At 40.6% G+C, this 16,409-nt stretch overlaps 1 protein-coding gene across 1 annotated transcript; it reads left to right on the plus strand.

Annotated features, from left to right (window-relative positions):
• Window positions 1-6,936: 6,936 nt before the first annotated feature.
• On the plus strand, window positions 6,937-11,700 carry LOC146968209 (uncharacterized). The gene is made up of 5 exons (XM_085762305.1): window positions 6,937-7,032; window positions 7,208-7,311; window positions 7,397-7,669; window positions 7,812-7,905; window positions 11,657-11,700. The coding sequence occupies exons 3-5, from the start codon at window positions 7,454-7,456 to the stop codon at window positions 11,698-11,700; spliced, it is 354 nt and encodes a 117-aa protein (XP_085618431.1). The 5' UTR covers window positions 6,937-7,032; window positions 7,208-7,311; window positions 7,397-7,453.
• The last annotated feature ends 4,709 nt before the right edge of the window (window positions 11,701-16,409 follow it).

Raw genomic sequence — 16,409 nt, forward strand, 5'->3', positions numbered from 1 at the left:
ATGCAACCTCCCTTGTCAATGTTTTTGTAGATAGTTTCTGGAGTTGTGATTAAGTTCAACATAGTTTGAAATGAAAGTTCAAAATGTTACTTAAAAAATAACTTTAAAAAAATCTCATAAGAACCCAAAAAAAGCACCTTATCATAAAAATAAAAAAATATATATAAAAATTAAGTTCATACAGTGGTTTGTTATTTCATGATTTTCGATAGTTGATAGCTGTTACATTTATTTAGAGAGAAAATTTAATTTAACAAAAAAATTATTGAATAAATATATATTCCTAATTTATATATATGGAGCTAAGCGAAAGTTCAGACAGGAAGACTGTCTCTTAAACACAGCCTCTCCCGAGCTCACCCTCTATCTTCTCGCTCCGCCCTCTTCACCTAATTCATCCAATCACAGGCTGTCATCTCCTCTCTCTCCTACCGATCAGTCTCTAGCGTCAAATTTATAAGTGTTCCCTTTCTCTGCTGTTATCCAGCAAAACTCTCAGCCCACCTCCACCCCTTCTCCACTTTGTATGCACAATAAATGCAATTTCACTTTTCAGTCTGACTCTCTTTTCCTTATAAGTCTGTCCTGATTGAAATAATATAAATTAAGTATTTTTTTGGTTTGATTTTCTGTTATCATTGTGGCTGATGGAGTTCATATTGTGATGTTGGTGGGACTAATGTAGTGGAAGTAATGTGGTGTGAGCTTCTTATTTGGCTTTGTTTCTTCGTTTCTTCTTCATCTTGCAACATTACGGTTACTTCACTGTCTGTATAATCCTAGTGACTCCAACCCTCTCTGTGTGTTTCTCCCTCTTCCCTATAGGGGCATTTTCCAAGCGCAGACTGCTGCTGCAGGGCACACACCGTAGGCTCATCTGCTCATCACTCCTCTGCTCCATTACACCAGCTGAACACTTACTCATCAGTTCACCACGCTTTACAATGCACAGCTCCACTACTTCCAAAACTTAAGCCAACTCCTTCATTTCTGGTCTTACATTATTAGACAAAATGATTATTCCAGGTGTATCTAACCATTGTGACTACTGAGGTCAGACACCTGTGTTCAACCAACAGTAAAGCTAGGACATTTTAAATATGAATAGAAGACAAAGGGAGTTGCTTTTGGAAGATAATTTATTTGACATGTAAAAAAAATAAGTAATTAAGTTGGTTAGAAAAATAAATTTCACAGACAAAACAAAGATTCTTTAATATGTAAGACTTTTTGAAAAAAAAAATTAAACTTATAATTAAGTAAAGTGAAAATATGCAAAAACAAATAAATAATATAAAATAGTGCATGTAATCTTAAAAAATAAGACTAGATTCTTAAATAATATTACAGTTTTTCTCGATTGCTAAGACACATTTCTTGAAGGCTGCTCACCTTTTCTCTAAACTGTGAACATAAACCCCAATTTTCAAGCGACATTCACAAAACTTCAGACTCTTCTTGCAAAACCAAACTTTCACCTCAAAACAGTTTAATCTGTTCTCAAAACTGAACTCTGTTGTCAAATCGTGCATGAAAAACTGTAAAATAAAAGAAACAATTTGTGGGGTGGCGAGTGGTGCAGTGGGTAGAGTAGAGTGGCCGCCCCATCTTAGAGGCTACAGTCCTCACAGCAGCAGACAAAATAAAATCAAACAAAACGAATATAAAAATAAAAAAAACTGTCCAACGTGCTGCCCAGAGAGCAGCAGAGTCCATGAGGTGGTGAGGTGGACTGGGGGAAAGGGGGACAGGGATGAGGAGGAACTGAAGTAGAAACAGTGTTATGGCCACATTTTGGTTTCCATTAATTCTACCAAGTGACAACGAAATAATCTCAACATTAGACATGACAGTCAGAGGGATATATTTAGGCCAAAAAGTTTAGTCATAAAGGCCACATTCAAAAGCAGTGTTACAAGCTCACTGCCTTTGGAGGTGGTCTTTAAGGCTAGTGGCCAAAGTACTTAAAAAAATGTAATTTCCCCTAGGTGTCAAATGAACTCCGTCCTTTAAATATAGCCCTGGGGCCTCATTTATCATTGTGGATACACCTTTTTTTACACCCTTTTTCCCCCGTTTTGTGCGTACGCACTTTTCTCCGCCAAATTTGGGATTTATCAAACCAAAACCTGACGGGAAAAAGTGCGGACATTTACACCCATTTTGACCCTGGCGTACCGTGATCTACACCTTTTTTGAGGAACAGGAGGAATTGGCGACACCGTTGCTGAGTCAGAGAACTGCAGTGTGAGAGGAGGAGCGCGGAGTACATTTAGAAGAGCACAGTAGGATTTTTTTGAAGTAATTGTGGTAGTGGTGGACCGTTGATGCTGGCAATCCAACCCGCTCTATAATAACACTAGGCTATATGTTAATTGATAAACAGAGCGGATTGAGGATTTTGCTTTTTTGCTTTTACACACTATAGTGTGAAGTCCGACAAGGATCAAACCCGCCAAGTTTAAAAACACATCGGCAGCAGCGCACACTGATCTGTAGCTACTGAGACTGTTATTATTCTGTCACCTGAGTTAACGAGGTGCACGTGAGTTTGGAGCTGACGAGAGGAGAGAATAAAGAGTGAGACAACGCGGCCCTGAGGAAGAACTGTGAAGGACTCAGCTGTAATGGAAAATGACCTAAACCGAGTCCAGTAGAGCTGAAACTGTGTAGTGAAAAGGCGTGCAATGTAATGGTAACTATCGTGGAAATCCTGCTTTAGGAGTAGGTGTAAAAAAAAAAAAAAAAGATTTTCTGGGATAAAGGGGCAGATTACATAAGATTATTCTTCTTTCTGTTCCCGTTTGTTGAGATTTGGGAGGTTCTTGTTTTTACTGTAGCTTATTAAAATGCAAGATCATTTTTCTGACTGATTTATTGCCCGATATCGCCGTATATGTAGTTCCGCTTCTTTCCCCCACCCTCCGCCCGTTGTCTTCGTTGTCACTTTGTTGTCACTTTGTTGTCACTTTGTATCCGCTCCACAGAGCGCACATGGCTAATTAATATGCACGTGCTGACCATATATGGCGTTCTGGAGGTGGAGTAAGAGGTGTGTTCACGTGTGCACCATTCTTGGGTCCGGTGTGATTTATCAAAGGGAAATTGCGGAGAGTTGCGCGTACGCACAGTTTGATTGATCTGAAAAAGGTGTAAATATTTCGGGTGTACGCCATTTTCGTCTTTTCGCCGTACGCAAAAATTTAGTAGCAGTTTTACACCCTCTTTGATAAATGAGGCCCCAGGACTGTAATGCTTAATGAGAGGGTGCTCAATCATGGCACCATTGAAACCCTGCACAAATGTAGCCATAACACTGTTGACAAATCTCCTGGATTTGTCAAGCTTCCCTGGGTTAGCCACAGAAGCCCTCCACCGACACCTGGGTGTCAAAGCTGAATACATGATGAAGGTGCCAGGTGTTGATGGCAAAGATGGTGAACATCTTCCTTCATCATGTTAACAAGCTCAACACTCATCACAACCCCCATGTCGTTGCTGCCACAGTGGATGATGAGGATGTCGGGTGCTGTTCTTCCTCACAGGGAGTGGGAAAGGAAGGGAAGGAGGCCTTTCCACCGCAGTCCACCCCAGCCGAACCAGCAGACGCGGACACCGGGCACGCTGAGGTCAGTCCCCATGGTTTCTGCAGCTCTCTGGGCAGCACGTCGGACATAGCTGTCCCCAATTATCCAAACTGTACCTGTGTGAGGAGAAAGAGAATGAAATAAGAAAAAGTTACTCATTAAAGTTGGCTCATGTTTATGGCAATATGTTACATCTATTAAAAGCGGAAAGTACATAGCAACAACTTAATAGAAGAAATTACTTAATAATACATTTATCTATCCTTTGAAGCAAGACGATCTAATAACTGAACTGTGTGAAGTGTAAAGTAGGAGACAGCTTACATCGTTTGGCTTCAAGGGAGCCGACGTCTGGGCCAGGGGCTGTGACGGGGCAGCCGGGAGCTTGGGTGGGGTATGGCGTGCCAGGGGTTTGGGCTGGGCGTCCATCTGTGGTTGGGCAGTGGGCCTGGGTGGCCTGGTCAAGGTGGCTGGGAGGGCCCATTTTCTTTGTTGAATGCATTCTAAAAAAGACAGACAAACTTCTTGTAACCAATTGTGTTTTGAAATGCCTTACTAAGTAAGTAGCCTAATAATACCACACTGTGAAAGCACTCCACTAAAATGCTCAGCATTCAAAATCTCTCTTTAGTTACCTATACAAATATAATTTATTATTGATGTTTTTCTTGTTATTATTATTATGTGACATCCCTCTTATCTCAAAGAAGTTAAGGTGCACTAAAAGTTCAAATAAACTATGCACAGCCTTTACATCTCATCCAAAACCATTTTGAAATTGGTTGTTTATCTAAGGAAGTAAGTTATGAATATTTTACCAGAACTTAGCCTATATGTTCACTTAATCTTTTTTTTTTTTTTAAACTACCTGTTATTTTAAGATTACAGAGGTAAAAAGAAAAAAAAGTTCAGATATTTCCCTCTGAAATATAGGCTAACGTTAGTGTACTGAAGTAGGTTAAAATTACAACAGCATAAAATGAAAATTACGTTAATCTTGTTGAGTGCAATTACCTCAAATATGCAGCGCTTGAAGACAATATTATTTTTATTACTGTTCACCACTGCTTTTAATATCAAGGGTTAGGGTTAACTTATAACCATAGACTGTAAAGCTTATAACCATAGGTTATAACATATGTTCAAGTTTCTTAAAATTAGCCTACACTACAAGTCATTTACGTTAATGAAGTTACTTTGACGTTATGGTTGGTGACGTTGGAGTTTTGCGGACTTGTATACTTTTATTAAATAAAAATATATACCTATAATCTCATATTTGATCGTTATTTCAAGTGGTGCTGTGGCGTTAAGGGAATTACCTTCGTTCACTAGCGCTCGAGCACGGTGTAAGCAGCAGGGTGAGAGTCGGGCTTCGGATTCATCAGCGGTGCTCTGTAGCTGGGTGGGTGGGTGCTGAAGCTGCCGCTTAGCTTATTAGCCTAGCTGTTTAGCCTTAGGCTAGCTCAGTTTGGGCAGTTGCTTCGATATGGATTCCTGGGTTTACGGGGTGTCCTTGAATGCACCATGAAGCCCCTCACACGCTTTACCGTACGAGACGATGTAGACAGGCACTCGATTTTAAAGTGAAGATAGCGCGACCGAGCTTTTCCGAAGTGCAGCTGGCGTGACCAAGAACTGATGTAAAAATGTATAATTTCGAAAAGAGTGTTGCAGCTGGAACTACTAGATGGGAGTAGCTAACGTTAGCTAGCGAGCAGCTAGTTGGTATTACATGAGAAAAAAACGATCTGTTATTAGCATCTGTCTGTAAATGCAATTGTAGTGTGTGTACCTAAAAATAATTAAGCTTGGGCTTCTTCTAGAGGTGAAAGTAGCTAAAGTTAATGTTAGGCTATATAATGTCGAACCATCTTGTTTATTTTCTTTTTCATGCATGATAGCAGCTAGTTAGCAGACAGGGATCCTGCACAGCCTCGGCGAGATCAAAGGCTGTCGCCACGTGTTATGTGACAGCTGTGGCGGCACATCAAAAGCTCGCTCTGGCTCGTATAAACCGGTATAAACCCCCCTGCGCTAATCTGCTCTCCCCCTTTTCATCCATCAGAGGTAAGAATTTGTCTTTTCAACTTGCTAGCTTGAGAGTATTAGCTATAACACATCAGTTGTACACAATAGTGAGATTAAGTTTGACGTTACTCTGTCGTGTTTTGGCTAAGATCACCTGAAACACATTAAAATATGTACAGTTGGTCTTGATAGTATCTTAGCTTAGCTTCAACGGCGGGAAAATGTACAACAATAGGGAACGTAGGTTCATTTATGCTTTGTGTTTTTTCTATTGATTCAAATAGTCGTTGTATTTGCTTGAGGTGATTGTAAATATGATTTCTACACAGATAAATAATTTTCGATTGTGACTAATAGGTGCCATTTGAGAAAACAGTGATTTTAAATGGCGGTACATGGGAGTTGCTTGTCTGTTTGCTTCTGTCTGTCTCTGGTTCCTCTGTGGAACGATCTAGCTAAGTAATGCTTTTGTTAATGGAGTCTGGTGTGTTTGAATGCTGCGACAAACGGCTATTTACGGGGAACACGTCAGTGAAGCTATAGCTTTTAAGAGCTATGCGGCTACGTATTTTGAAAAAAAAAAAATCGATATCTCGCGGACGACAGTGTGTGAGGCTTCTGTGTCACCGTGTCAGCTGAATGTTTAGTTAGTGTGTGCTAGCGTTGTGTTGTGTGACAGCAGATAGAGAAGCAGGTATTTATCTAAAGTTAGACAGGGACAAGGAGCGAGGTGAGCCCAGTGAGGGAGGGAGGGAGAGGGCAGATATGATATCATTTTTTACCAAAATGTTATTATTGTTGACTTATCGATAGTGGAATACATATTGTACTGTGGAGCTATGGTGCTATAGTGAGATTTTGATATCATGTTACCTTATTATACTGCAATAAATAACATGGGCTTGTTATTGAGGTATTATTGTGAGATTTTGCCGGTAGGGCCATGAAATAGGTATCCACTTTTGATAAATGGTCTTAAAGGGATAGTATTTTTTTTTTTTTAAAGTGGCGTTGTATGATCTACAAATAGCCCCTAAGTACTTTAATTGCAGTAGAAGACTCTCTGCACTCCTCCCGTTAGCAACGCCAGCCCATAGCCCTGCCCAGAGATTTACAACATACAGTGCGGTGGAGGAAGCCCGACCAGGAGCAGCTGACGGAGTCCCCCCCAGCCAGTGTGTCCAGAGAGGGGTCCAGGACCATAGAGACCCAACCCCCCTGCTCCCCATCTCCGGTTAACAACATATGTTCCCATTACAACTGACACACACACACACAAACTTGTTTTGAACAACACACTGTCCTCACTGTCTGAGGTTTAATGTGTTTATTATCTGTCCTCAGACCTTTAGAACATCACTCCCAGGTGCACGGTTCTGGAGATTGGATGATGTGCGTGCCAACTTCTGTGCATGTGAGTATGCAGCTGTTTTATAGTATTAAGTATAAGTATTAAATAACAATTCATATTCTGTTTGTTTACAGCTTTTAAACTGCTGGGTTTTTTTTTACTTAAAGAAAATGTACATTTATTTGCTGTTTTCCTTCATTCATTTTTTTTTTGTTTTGTTTTGTTTATTTCTAAACAGGCCGCGGTACTGGTTACCGCCACAGAGTGCAGGCATGGCCAGTTTCACCCTTCACCGGGCACAAACACAAACTGGTCAAGCCACCAGAGTCTCCTGACAAGAAGGTATTATTATTTCTCCAGTTTATGAAGAAAACGGTTGATGTTGGTGAGGACTTTCATGCTAAAGAAATTATGTTTGTTGTTGCAGTTTGTTCTGATTATCGGAGACTCCCATCTACGTGCCATTGTAGATGGTGTGGTCCGGATGCCAGAGAAACCCTTTGCCTTTGGCTTCATGTCGACCGCAGGGGCTGCTGCCTCTGCACTGCGGACCGACGTGCTGAATGCTGTGCTTCCTCGGATCCCTGACGCCGTGTGTCTTCTGGCGCCCAGCAACAACCTCAGAGCCAGCAGGACCATCGACGAAGCTGCCGCCGACTACACCAAGCTCCTGCTCAGCATTCGCAGCTGCTGGCCCAACGTAAGCTTTTTTCATGTCTTGATTGCTTCTTCATTCTTAATAGTAGTAGGAGTAGTACATTAGCTGGTCTAATTAGATTATATGAGCTTTCAAATAATAATGTATGTATTGTAACCTGTATATGACTTTTTCTTTTCTGCAGGTTTTTGTTGTTGACTTCCCTCCCCGCCTGGACTGTGAGGTGTCTTACCAGGACCTCCTTCGCCAGGCATACCACCGCGTGTCTGCAAGTATAGGTACGTAAAAAAGTTCTTAGATTAAATGGAGTTACATTTTGTTATATGTTCTCTGCAAGCCGTTTGAATAAAAATGTACCTCAATATGCATTGAGGTGTAGTAATGAATAAAAAGTCACCATTACATGTATGGAGATTATAATGGCTGTTTTTTATTTTTTAGATGTGACGTACTTCTCAGCTGAGGATTACTTCCCTTAACCGGCCACAGTTGTGGGGCAGAGATGGTGTAGTAGAATATCCTTGTGTGAAGCTGCAGCTGCTTTTTGTGGCTAAAACTAATTTGGTTATGTAATTTCTGCAGATCCATCTGAGCGATGACGAGGGGATGTGGATCCTCGTCCGTTTGCTGTGGTCCGCCGCCATGCAGCAGCTGTAGACACCACCACCAGCACCCCCGGTCTCTCCCAGGCCTTCACCGCCAGTTAGGAACTTCACTCCCAAGCTGGTTGTGACGGGAGAGGTCCCTGCTCCACGGTCACCTGACCCCTTTCAGTGGCAGCAAGTCAGTCATGGCCGCAAGGTAATTGTTACAGTAGGTGCGTTTCCATCAGCTGTTTAGATGCGCATCGAGATGTATCGCATTGGAAAATGATGATGGAAACGCCGTGATTCGAATTAAAATCCCCTGATTCGCACAAACTGAAATACTCTCGCTAGGGCCGGGTTTTGGTTGATGATTCGAATTAAGTGTGACGTAGCGCACTTTCCCCCCATCTGCTCCCGTGTTTGCAGTTCACTCACAAGACAACACAGGGTTTCATTACATGTAATTAATTGTGGCGCACCGCCACGGCAAAATAAAAGCCCCCACACACCTTCATAATGATGTTACTGCACTTCTTCATAGTTCCTCCTCAGTAAAAACGAAACTTATCAACCAGTGCATCCAGTGTTTATCATTAATAAAGTCTGTGACAGCCGCGACTCTCTCTCTCTCTCTCTCTCTCTCTCTCTCTCTCTCTCTCTCTCTCTCCCTCTCTCTCACACACACACGGACAGGTCGCATCATGAAGGTAATAAACATATGCGCCAAATCGCGCTAATGTGTTCAAATCAGACCGTCAGTCCGTCCGGGGGGGGGGGGGGGGGGGGGGGCAAAGTCCGTAGATGGAAACACACATGATTCAAATTTCTTTTAATGCGCATTTCCCAGTAATTCGAATCACTTTGGATGGAAACATGGCTACAGTAATGTGTATATGAGACTTTGTGAAAATTAGATTTTTTTTTTCTCTCAAGTGGTTTACAATTTGATTAATGCAATGTAATACAACTTTTCATTCCAGACGAGCCAGCCTGGTGAACCGCACAGCCCAGGATGGCTCAGCAGCAGGTTTGTTTTTTTCAAATACTTTAGGATGTCTTAATTGGTTCTTAATGTATACTTTGTGTATGTGATAAGACATATTGTCAGTGGATTTTTCTTAAGGTTTCACAGGCGGAGGAGAGCTTCTTTCCACTGAACCCAGTCTGGTTCAGCAGCGCAGCATTACATGCTATGGAGGAAGTTTCTCCTTCTGATCTGTCTTGCCCAGTGGACTACCAGCCCTCTCCATAGCACAAGAGGGTAATTTGAGTGATTTACATTTATCTATTATTTTAGGGTTTGTTATAACTGTCACCTGATTCCCAACAGTCAATAATGCTAATACTTTTCAAAATAAGCATTGATACTAATAATAATGGTAGTTGAACAAACTCAAGCTATTCTCAAACATATTTGTAATTATAATTCAGTGGGTGACTTGTATAGAGAGATAGATCGATAGATCGATAGATAGATCGATAGATAGATAGATAGATAGATCAATAGATAGATAGATAGATAGATAGATAGATAGATAGATAGATAGATAGATCAATGAGGAGGCATTTATAAGCAAAACAGTTCAATTCATAGCTTTTTAACAGGGATGCCAACGGGTCAGGACCAAAAAAGATCTTAGAGCGGTGACACTCACCATTAACATAATACATGTGTATATAAATACATTATAATATCATGGAAAAGTCAATTTCCAGTAGTTAAAATCAAACAGCCCCAACCAAGTATTGATTGCATATAGGTGGACAACATTTCTATATTAAAAATGCTTTAAAGAAAAGAGAAAAAAAAGGTCCTTTGTAGTATTTACATTTTTGGGAATACGGAATTTCAGGTCTTCATATAGGCTACAGTATATAATGTGTTAGTTAGTTTCACTTTTTGAATTGAATTAGTGACATAGGCCTTAATAAATTCTTCCATGATATTCTAATGCACCTGTACATTGGAAATGAGTGATAGCCTACAGTATAGACTGATTCGGCGACGTCACCGGAAATCGAACGGCCGCCATTACTGCGGTGACAACTCACAGTCAGGCAGCTGTTGGCTCTGTGCGCGAAGCGGGCATTTGAATGCAAGTGGACCTTTTCTCTTCCCTTTCTCTTCTGCGAACATGTCCAGGAAGGCTGGGAGGACATGTGCCGTCCTCGACTGCTCTAATATCAGCAAAACACAGCCCCTTACTTCAGGAGGAGTGTCCGTGTTTAGACCGTAACGTTACGTACAGCGTGTCAACAGCAGCAGCAGCCGCCAGCGACGCAGTCACAGCTGACCTGTACAACCTGGCTCCTCTCCCTTCTCACCGTTACCTTCACATCGTGTGGACAGTCTGTGAATGTCTCACTGATCCCTTCAATATGATGTGATCATGGTCGTCTAAAAGCCGGTGTAAAATATGTCCGACCCATCCGGAGCTCAGGTAATTTTGACCATAAATCAGAGACCTGTAATTGACGTTTTTTCTGATCATCGGAGGCCAGCTGGTCAATAAAATATTCTTGAATATCTAAAACAAAGCAAAAGTTGTTGTTGTTTTTATAATCTTATTCATGTAGCCTGTCCACATGATTAAATATCCCGCTGCTGGCTTGCTAACGTCAGCACGCATAACGTACCGGTATGTTATATCGTTTATGATACAGTCTCTTATCTCCCTGTTACTCTAATCTTTCCTGCTAATCGCTCAAACAAATGATTAATTACTAAATGAATATTGGTATTCATGTAAGATACCTTAATCAGTTACTGGGGGGCACTAAACATCACAAATGCAGCCTATTTATGATGCTGTCATAGAGAATCAGTTTACTATGACTGACACATGTCACCGCAGCAATGGCGCCGCCGCAAGATGGCGGCATACACAAAACGTTCTCCGAATTCGTCTATATACTGCATACATCTTGACAGCTTCGGTTTGGTTCCGCGTGCAGTCTCTTTTTTTCAGCTGATGCTGCATTCAAGTGCACAACCGGCCACAACCTCCTCCAAACGTTCGCAACACATCATAAAACATTTATTGAACAGTAAAATTCGGTAGTCGCACACGTGCTACTAATTGCATTTCACAATTCCCACTGATCTGTTTTTTACTCGCATTTGCGACGAGGGGCTCGCACTGTCTGCCTATATATATGCATACATATATATGTACACATATACACACACACTCTCATATAAAAGAAATACAGTTCATAAAATGTCAGTTAGTGCAGATGTTGTGCCCGTTGTCCATGATCGCCATCAGTTTTTCCATGGTTCTTCTCTCTGCCACTGCCATCACCGACTCCTGTTCCAGGCCCACCACAGAGCTGGCCCGTCCGATGAGCCTGTCCAGTCTCCCACTGTCCCTCTTTTAGTCTCTCTTTTTATAGCTGTAGTGATTAAAGCTTAATTGATATGTTTTCTTTCATTGTGTAGGCGGCCTCCTCAGCGTCAGCCAGACGACCCAGGGCCACAGCTAGACCCCCCCGCCGCCACAGCTCTCAAGTGAACAATGTATGCTACTGTTTCTCACAACTACCACAAACACCATACACTTCCAGAATAGTCACTAGATACACATTACTAGACTGTCCATTCTGTCTGAGCTGTTGGTTTTCATGTCAACAGCTAACCAGCTGTCATATTTATTCATCCAAGATGTACTATCTTTCACCTCTCTCTCTCTCACTTCTACCATGCTTAATGATATGTTTGCAAACGGAAGAAGTAAGCATTGTAGGCTATCAACAACCTCCAAAACATAACCAAACTTGTGTATTGAATGGTCTGCCAGCCAGTTTATGTTTCAGTCATGTATAACTTCCTGCCTCAGACAAACCATTGGGAATAGGTAATGTTAAATGTGATAATCCCAGCATGGCTCGGAGGAGCAATGGCGTTGATTTGATTTTACCATTGATTTTTTTTTAATAAACATATTTAGCCATCATTTGTCCAACTTGATGGTTAGCGTTATCTCCAGAACACCCAAATGAAGTTCCAAATGAAGTGGCAGCACAATTGTACACATTCAGAAATCTCTTTCTCAAAGAAATGTTTTCTTTTGCAGCACCAATCAACAATTGAAACCAGCTGTTGGAGAGCTAAAATGAAATCTCTGCAGGTTTCATACGTCTAACTTTGATTTTCATGGTTGAAAATTAAAAACTACATCAAAACGTTGAGCTTAAAGGTCCCATTTGGATAAATTGACATTTCAATGTTTTTTTGTTTTTTCTACAGTGATGATAAAGCAGCTTTAGGTTCTATATTAATACTGTGAAAGTCTAAAGGTAGATGTTTGTATTGCTCCATACAGTATAAAGGTAGTTTTTTTTTTTTTTTTACATTTGTGAATGAAAAAACTACCTTTATACTTTCACAGTATAAATGTAGAACCTATGTTGCTTTATTATCACTGTAAAAAACAAAAAAAACCATCAAAATGTCACTTTATCCAACACGGGACCTTTAAGCTCAACGTGTTGAAAAAAAAAATTCAAATAGAAAGAGAATAGTAAAACCAAATCAACTCCATTGCTCCTCCGAGCCATGCTGGGATTATCACATTTCACATGGTTTGTCTGAGGCAGGAAGTTATACATGACTGAAACACAAACTGGCTGGCAGACACCATTCAATACACAAGTTTGGTTATGTTTTGGAGGTTGTTGATAGCCTACAATGCTTACTTCTTCCGTTTGCAAACATATCATTAAGCATGGTAGAAGTGAGAGAGAGAGAGAGAGGTAAAAGATATGAGAGTACATATCTTGGATGAATAAATATGACGACTATGTCATCCACTTACCTATTTTTGATTAGCAAACTGCACAAAAACTGCAAAAAAAACCTTTTATTTCCAAGAACTGCAATCATATTTATGTATTATTACTTTATCGACACCAGTTATTACCAGCCAATAATGTAATAAATTATTACATTATTGGCAAAAAGTTATTACGTTATTGGCTCAAATGTTTTATTACATTATTGGCCGTTATGTTTTTGGTTGCTACAGTGAATGCACTATGTAATGACAAAGGTTCAGTCGGTCCTTTTCTTTGTGAAGTCTCTCCTGTGGACGATGTATGTTACTTTAATGTGTTTTAACTGAGACATGTCTAGATTATCCACACTGTCTGGAGTGTAATGTTTTTTGTCATCTGTCAACAGCTGGTTGGATCACCCCCAACCAGATTTCCCTTGAGTTGGGGCGATGCAGCAACCCCCTGCTGTTCACCAGCTGCAAAGGTAAATTTCACTCCACCTGAATAAAGTGCATTGTTTCATTAAAGTCTTCAGTTTCACTGAATGTGTTGTAATGTGTTCTCAGATGGCCAAGCTTAAGACACCTTCACCAATTGCGCCATCCTGGACCATTACAGATGCAGGCTGCGACCCTCCCTCCCCACCTAAGGTATTTTCTTCCCTCTCCAATCCACACACAAAATGTTTACAGTACAATGAGCTACATCTAAATGAAACTATGGTCCATGTTAAATCTCTGAAACCATTATCTTTCTCTTCATTTCACAAATGCCATTGGGTAATTCAAATTGATTTAGTAAACTTTTTTTATATCAGCGTAGTCCAATATGTTGCCTTATGTGTAAAGATTCATTGGTATTATCTTTTGTTGTAGACGCCTCAAACACACACTGCTGCTCATCAGCTGCTTGGCCCTGGTTTATCTCTGATGCACCCTCCACCTCTCATACCCCAGCTTATGAAGTAAGTTTCTCTATTCCCCAGCCAACACACACTGGACATTACATTTGGGTACATCAGGGGTTAAATAAAGTGTCTTTGTGTGTGTGTGGTTTACTTCAACTCAAAAGCACAATAAACAATGAAGGATATGTTTTATCAATGGTCAGTAACAGTTGTTTAAATGTAAATAATACAAAATGTAAAAAAAACAAAAAAAAAACAATAATAAAGCAAACTAGAAAATTTCCTCTGGGGAAAATTTGGAAAGGCCACGGGGCTACTGCCGGAGTGTGTACATTATGATGAGATTCTTCAGAGATTTCAAACAATTAATACTAGTAACATTATGACATTATATACAAGGAGCACACCTACAACAAACGTTCCTTTTTCAAGTATTTATTTATACAGCAACCTATGCCCTATCAACCTCAAATGTGTGGGTGACAAAGTCACAAAAAAATGAGGGTGCAGGCAGAGTTGAGTTAAGCGAGAGGGCAGTGATGATCTTCCATGTTGTCTGAAAATACACAAACACACAAAAAAAACATCTGTAAGACACCAACATGAATCAAGTCAAGTTAAAGTAATCAAGATACAGCACAGTTTTGTACTCATGGGTAAATGTCTCTTACTTTTCTTCTGCTGGCTCGCGGTCTTGACACCCACTTCATCGGGACCCCCACTACCACCAATAGAATGTATTGCAGAGAAGCCCCTCCTTATCATTGCAGAGGTTGTGTTACATAATACTACTAAATACTCAATATAATGTAACTTTTATTCTACCTTTTTTTCTATAGGACATTATACAGACCCTCCAGGATTTTATGGTGTCGCTAAATTTATTTAAAAAGTTATTATAAATGTAATTTATTATGCAGATCGGTAGCAAGCAGCGAGAGAGAAAAGACAGTGGACATGCACCAGATTTCACATACCAGCAACAACTGAAACAAATTTGTTCGAAATGAAGATAGGAAACCACAAAAAATACACAGTGGTGCTACATTGATTGCAAACATGATAATGTTAATCTGCACACACACTGAGCATCAATCTCGTTTTTGTAGAATGGAAAAAGATGTTGCAGTGTGTCACAAACTTGTTCATTCCAGCTTGGGCCTATTGCTTGGTCATGACTGTATGGTAGCTGTTTTAGTGTATTATGGGATTTGTAATGTGAGTAATGTGAATGCTATATTGGTGGGCCATTATTAACATAATATTTTTCTTGAAGGCCATATAAAAGTGTATCGCAGGACAGATCTGGCCCCCATTTTTGACATGAGATTGACGTGTGTGCTAGATTAATGTCCAACAATGTAAAAAGGTAGAATATAAATTATATTAAGTATTCAGTAGTAATAGTAGAAGTTTTTTTGTGACATTAAAGGACAATTCCAGGCGAATTCAACTCAGGGGTGTATTTTCATATCATTTTGGGTCTAAAAGAATGAATCTGAAGATTTTCAGTTTAATCGCTCCTGTTTTGCGGTAGTTGCGTCTGTCCCTGCATCGCCACGGCAGCAATGAATGGGAGTGGATGTAAGTTCCGCTGTTTAGGCTGTTTCCATCCCTCAAAGCCGCAATTTTTTTCCACAGACAGCGTCAGATGGCTACTCAAACATGCACCGAGAAGTTTATTTACTTCAAGCAAGCCGACATGTTTGTAAAACTAGATCTAATTCAAAGTCTCCCGGAGTCTCGCGCGAGACCCAGTTGCCGTGCTCGGTGTGTTCACATGCAGTGGGAAAAGCTACCGTTTGTGTCATAAACACAGGAATATCAACTCTTTACTTGCTTCAAGTAAAAAAAAACTTATCGGCGCATGTTTGAGTAGCCACCTGACGCTGTCTGTGGAAAAAAATGTATACTTCAAGCAAGTAAAGAGTTGATATTCCTGTGTTTATGACACAAGCGGTAGCTCCTACTGCGCCTGAATACACCAGCACTGCAACTTTGGGCTCACGCGAGACTCCGGGAGACTTTGAATTAGATCGACTTTTACAAACATGTCGGCTTGCTTGAAGTAAATAAACTTCTCGGTGCATGTTTGAGTAGCCATCTGATGCTGTCTGTGGAAAAAAATTGCGGCTTTGAGGGCTGTAAACAGCCTAAACAGCGGAACTTACATCCACTCCCATTCATTGCTGCCGTGGCGATGCGCGGACAGACGCAGCTACCGCAAAACAGGAGCGATTAAACTGAAAATCTTCAGATTCATTCTTTTAGACCTAAAATGATATGAAAATACACCCCTGAGTTGAATTCGCCTGGAATTGTCCTTTAAAGAAAACCTCTGTCATGCACAGGAATAGCTTACTTTATCTCTAATGTATTCTATTGGGTATAGTAGATCACCGCCTAAACCTAACTGCAAAGATCCTCGTGAAGACAATCGGCCTACACCATGTTATCCTAGTTTGATCGCTAATGGAGCAGTCAGCTAGCATTTAGGAAAATAAAATGGTCA

The sequence above is a fragment of the Trachurus japonicus genome, chromosome 19 (genome assembly GCF_045865225.1).
Source record: "Trachurus japonicus isolate A0001 chromosome 19, Traja_1.0".
Lineage (NCBI taxonomy): Eukaryota > Metazoa > Chordata > Actinopteri > Carangiformes > Carangidae > Trachurus > Trachurus japonicus.

Excerpts from the sequence above, each read along its gene's own strand:
- LOC146968209 (XM_085762305.1), top strand. The coding sequence starts at position 7,454 with ATGCCAGAGAAACCCTTTGCCTTTGGCTTCATGTCGACCGCAGGGGCT. Across the intron at positions 7,670-7,811 it reads TTCGCAGCTGCTGGCCCAAC|GTTTTTGTTGTTGACTTCCC; the intron begins GTAAGCTTTTTT and ends TCTTTTCTGCAG. Across the intron at positions 7,906-11,656 it reads CCGCGTGTCTGCAAGTATAG|GCGGCCTCCTCAGCGTCAGC; the intron begins GTACGTAAAAAA and ends TTCATTGTGTAG.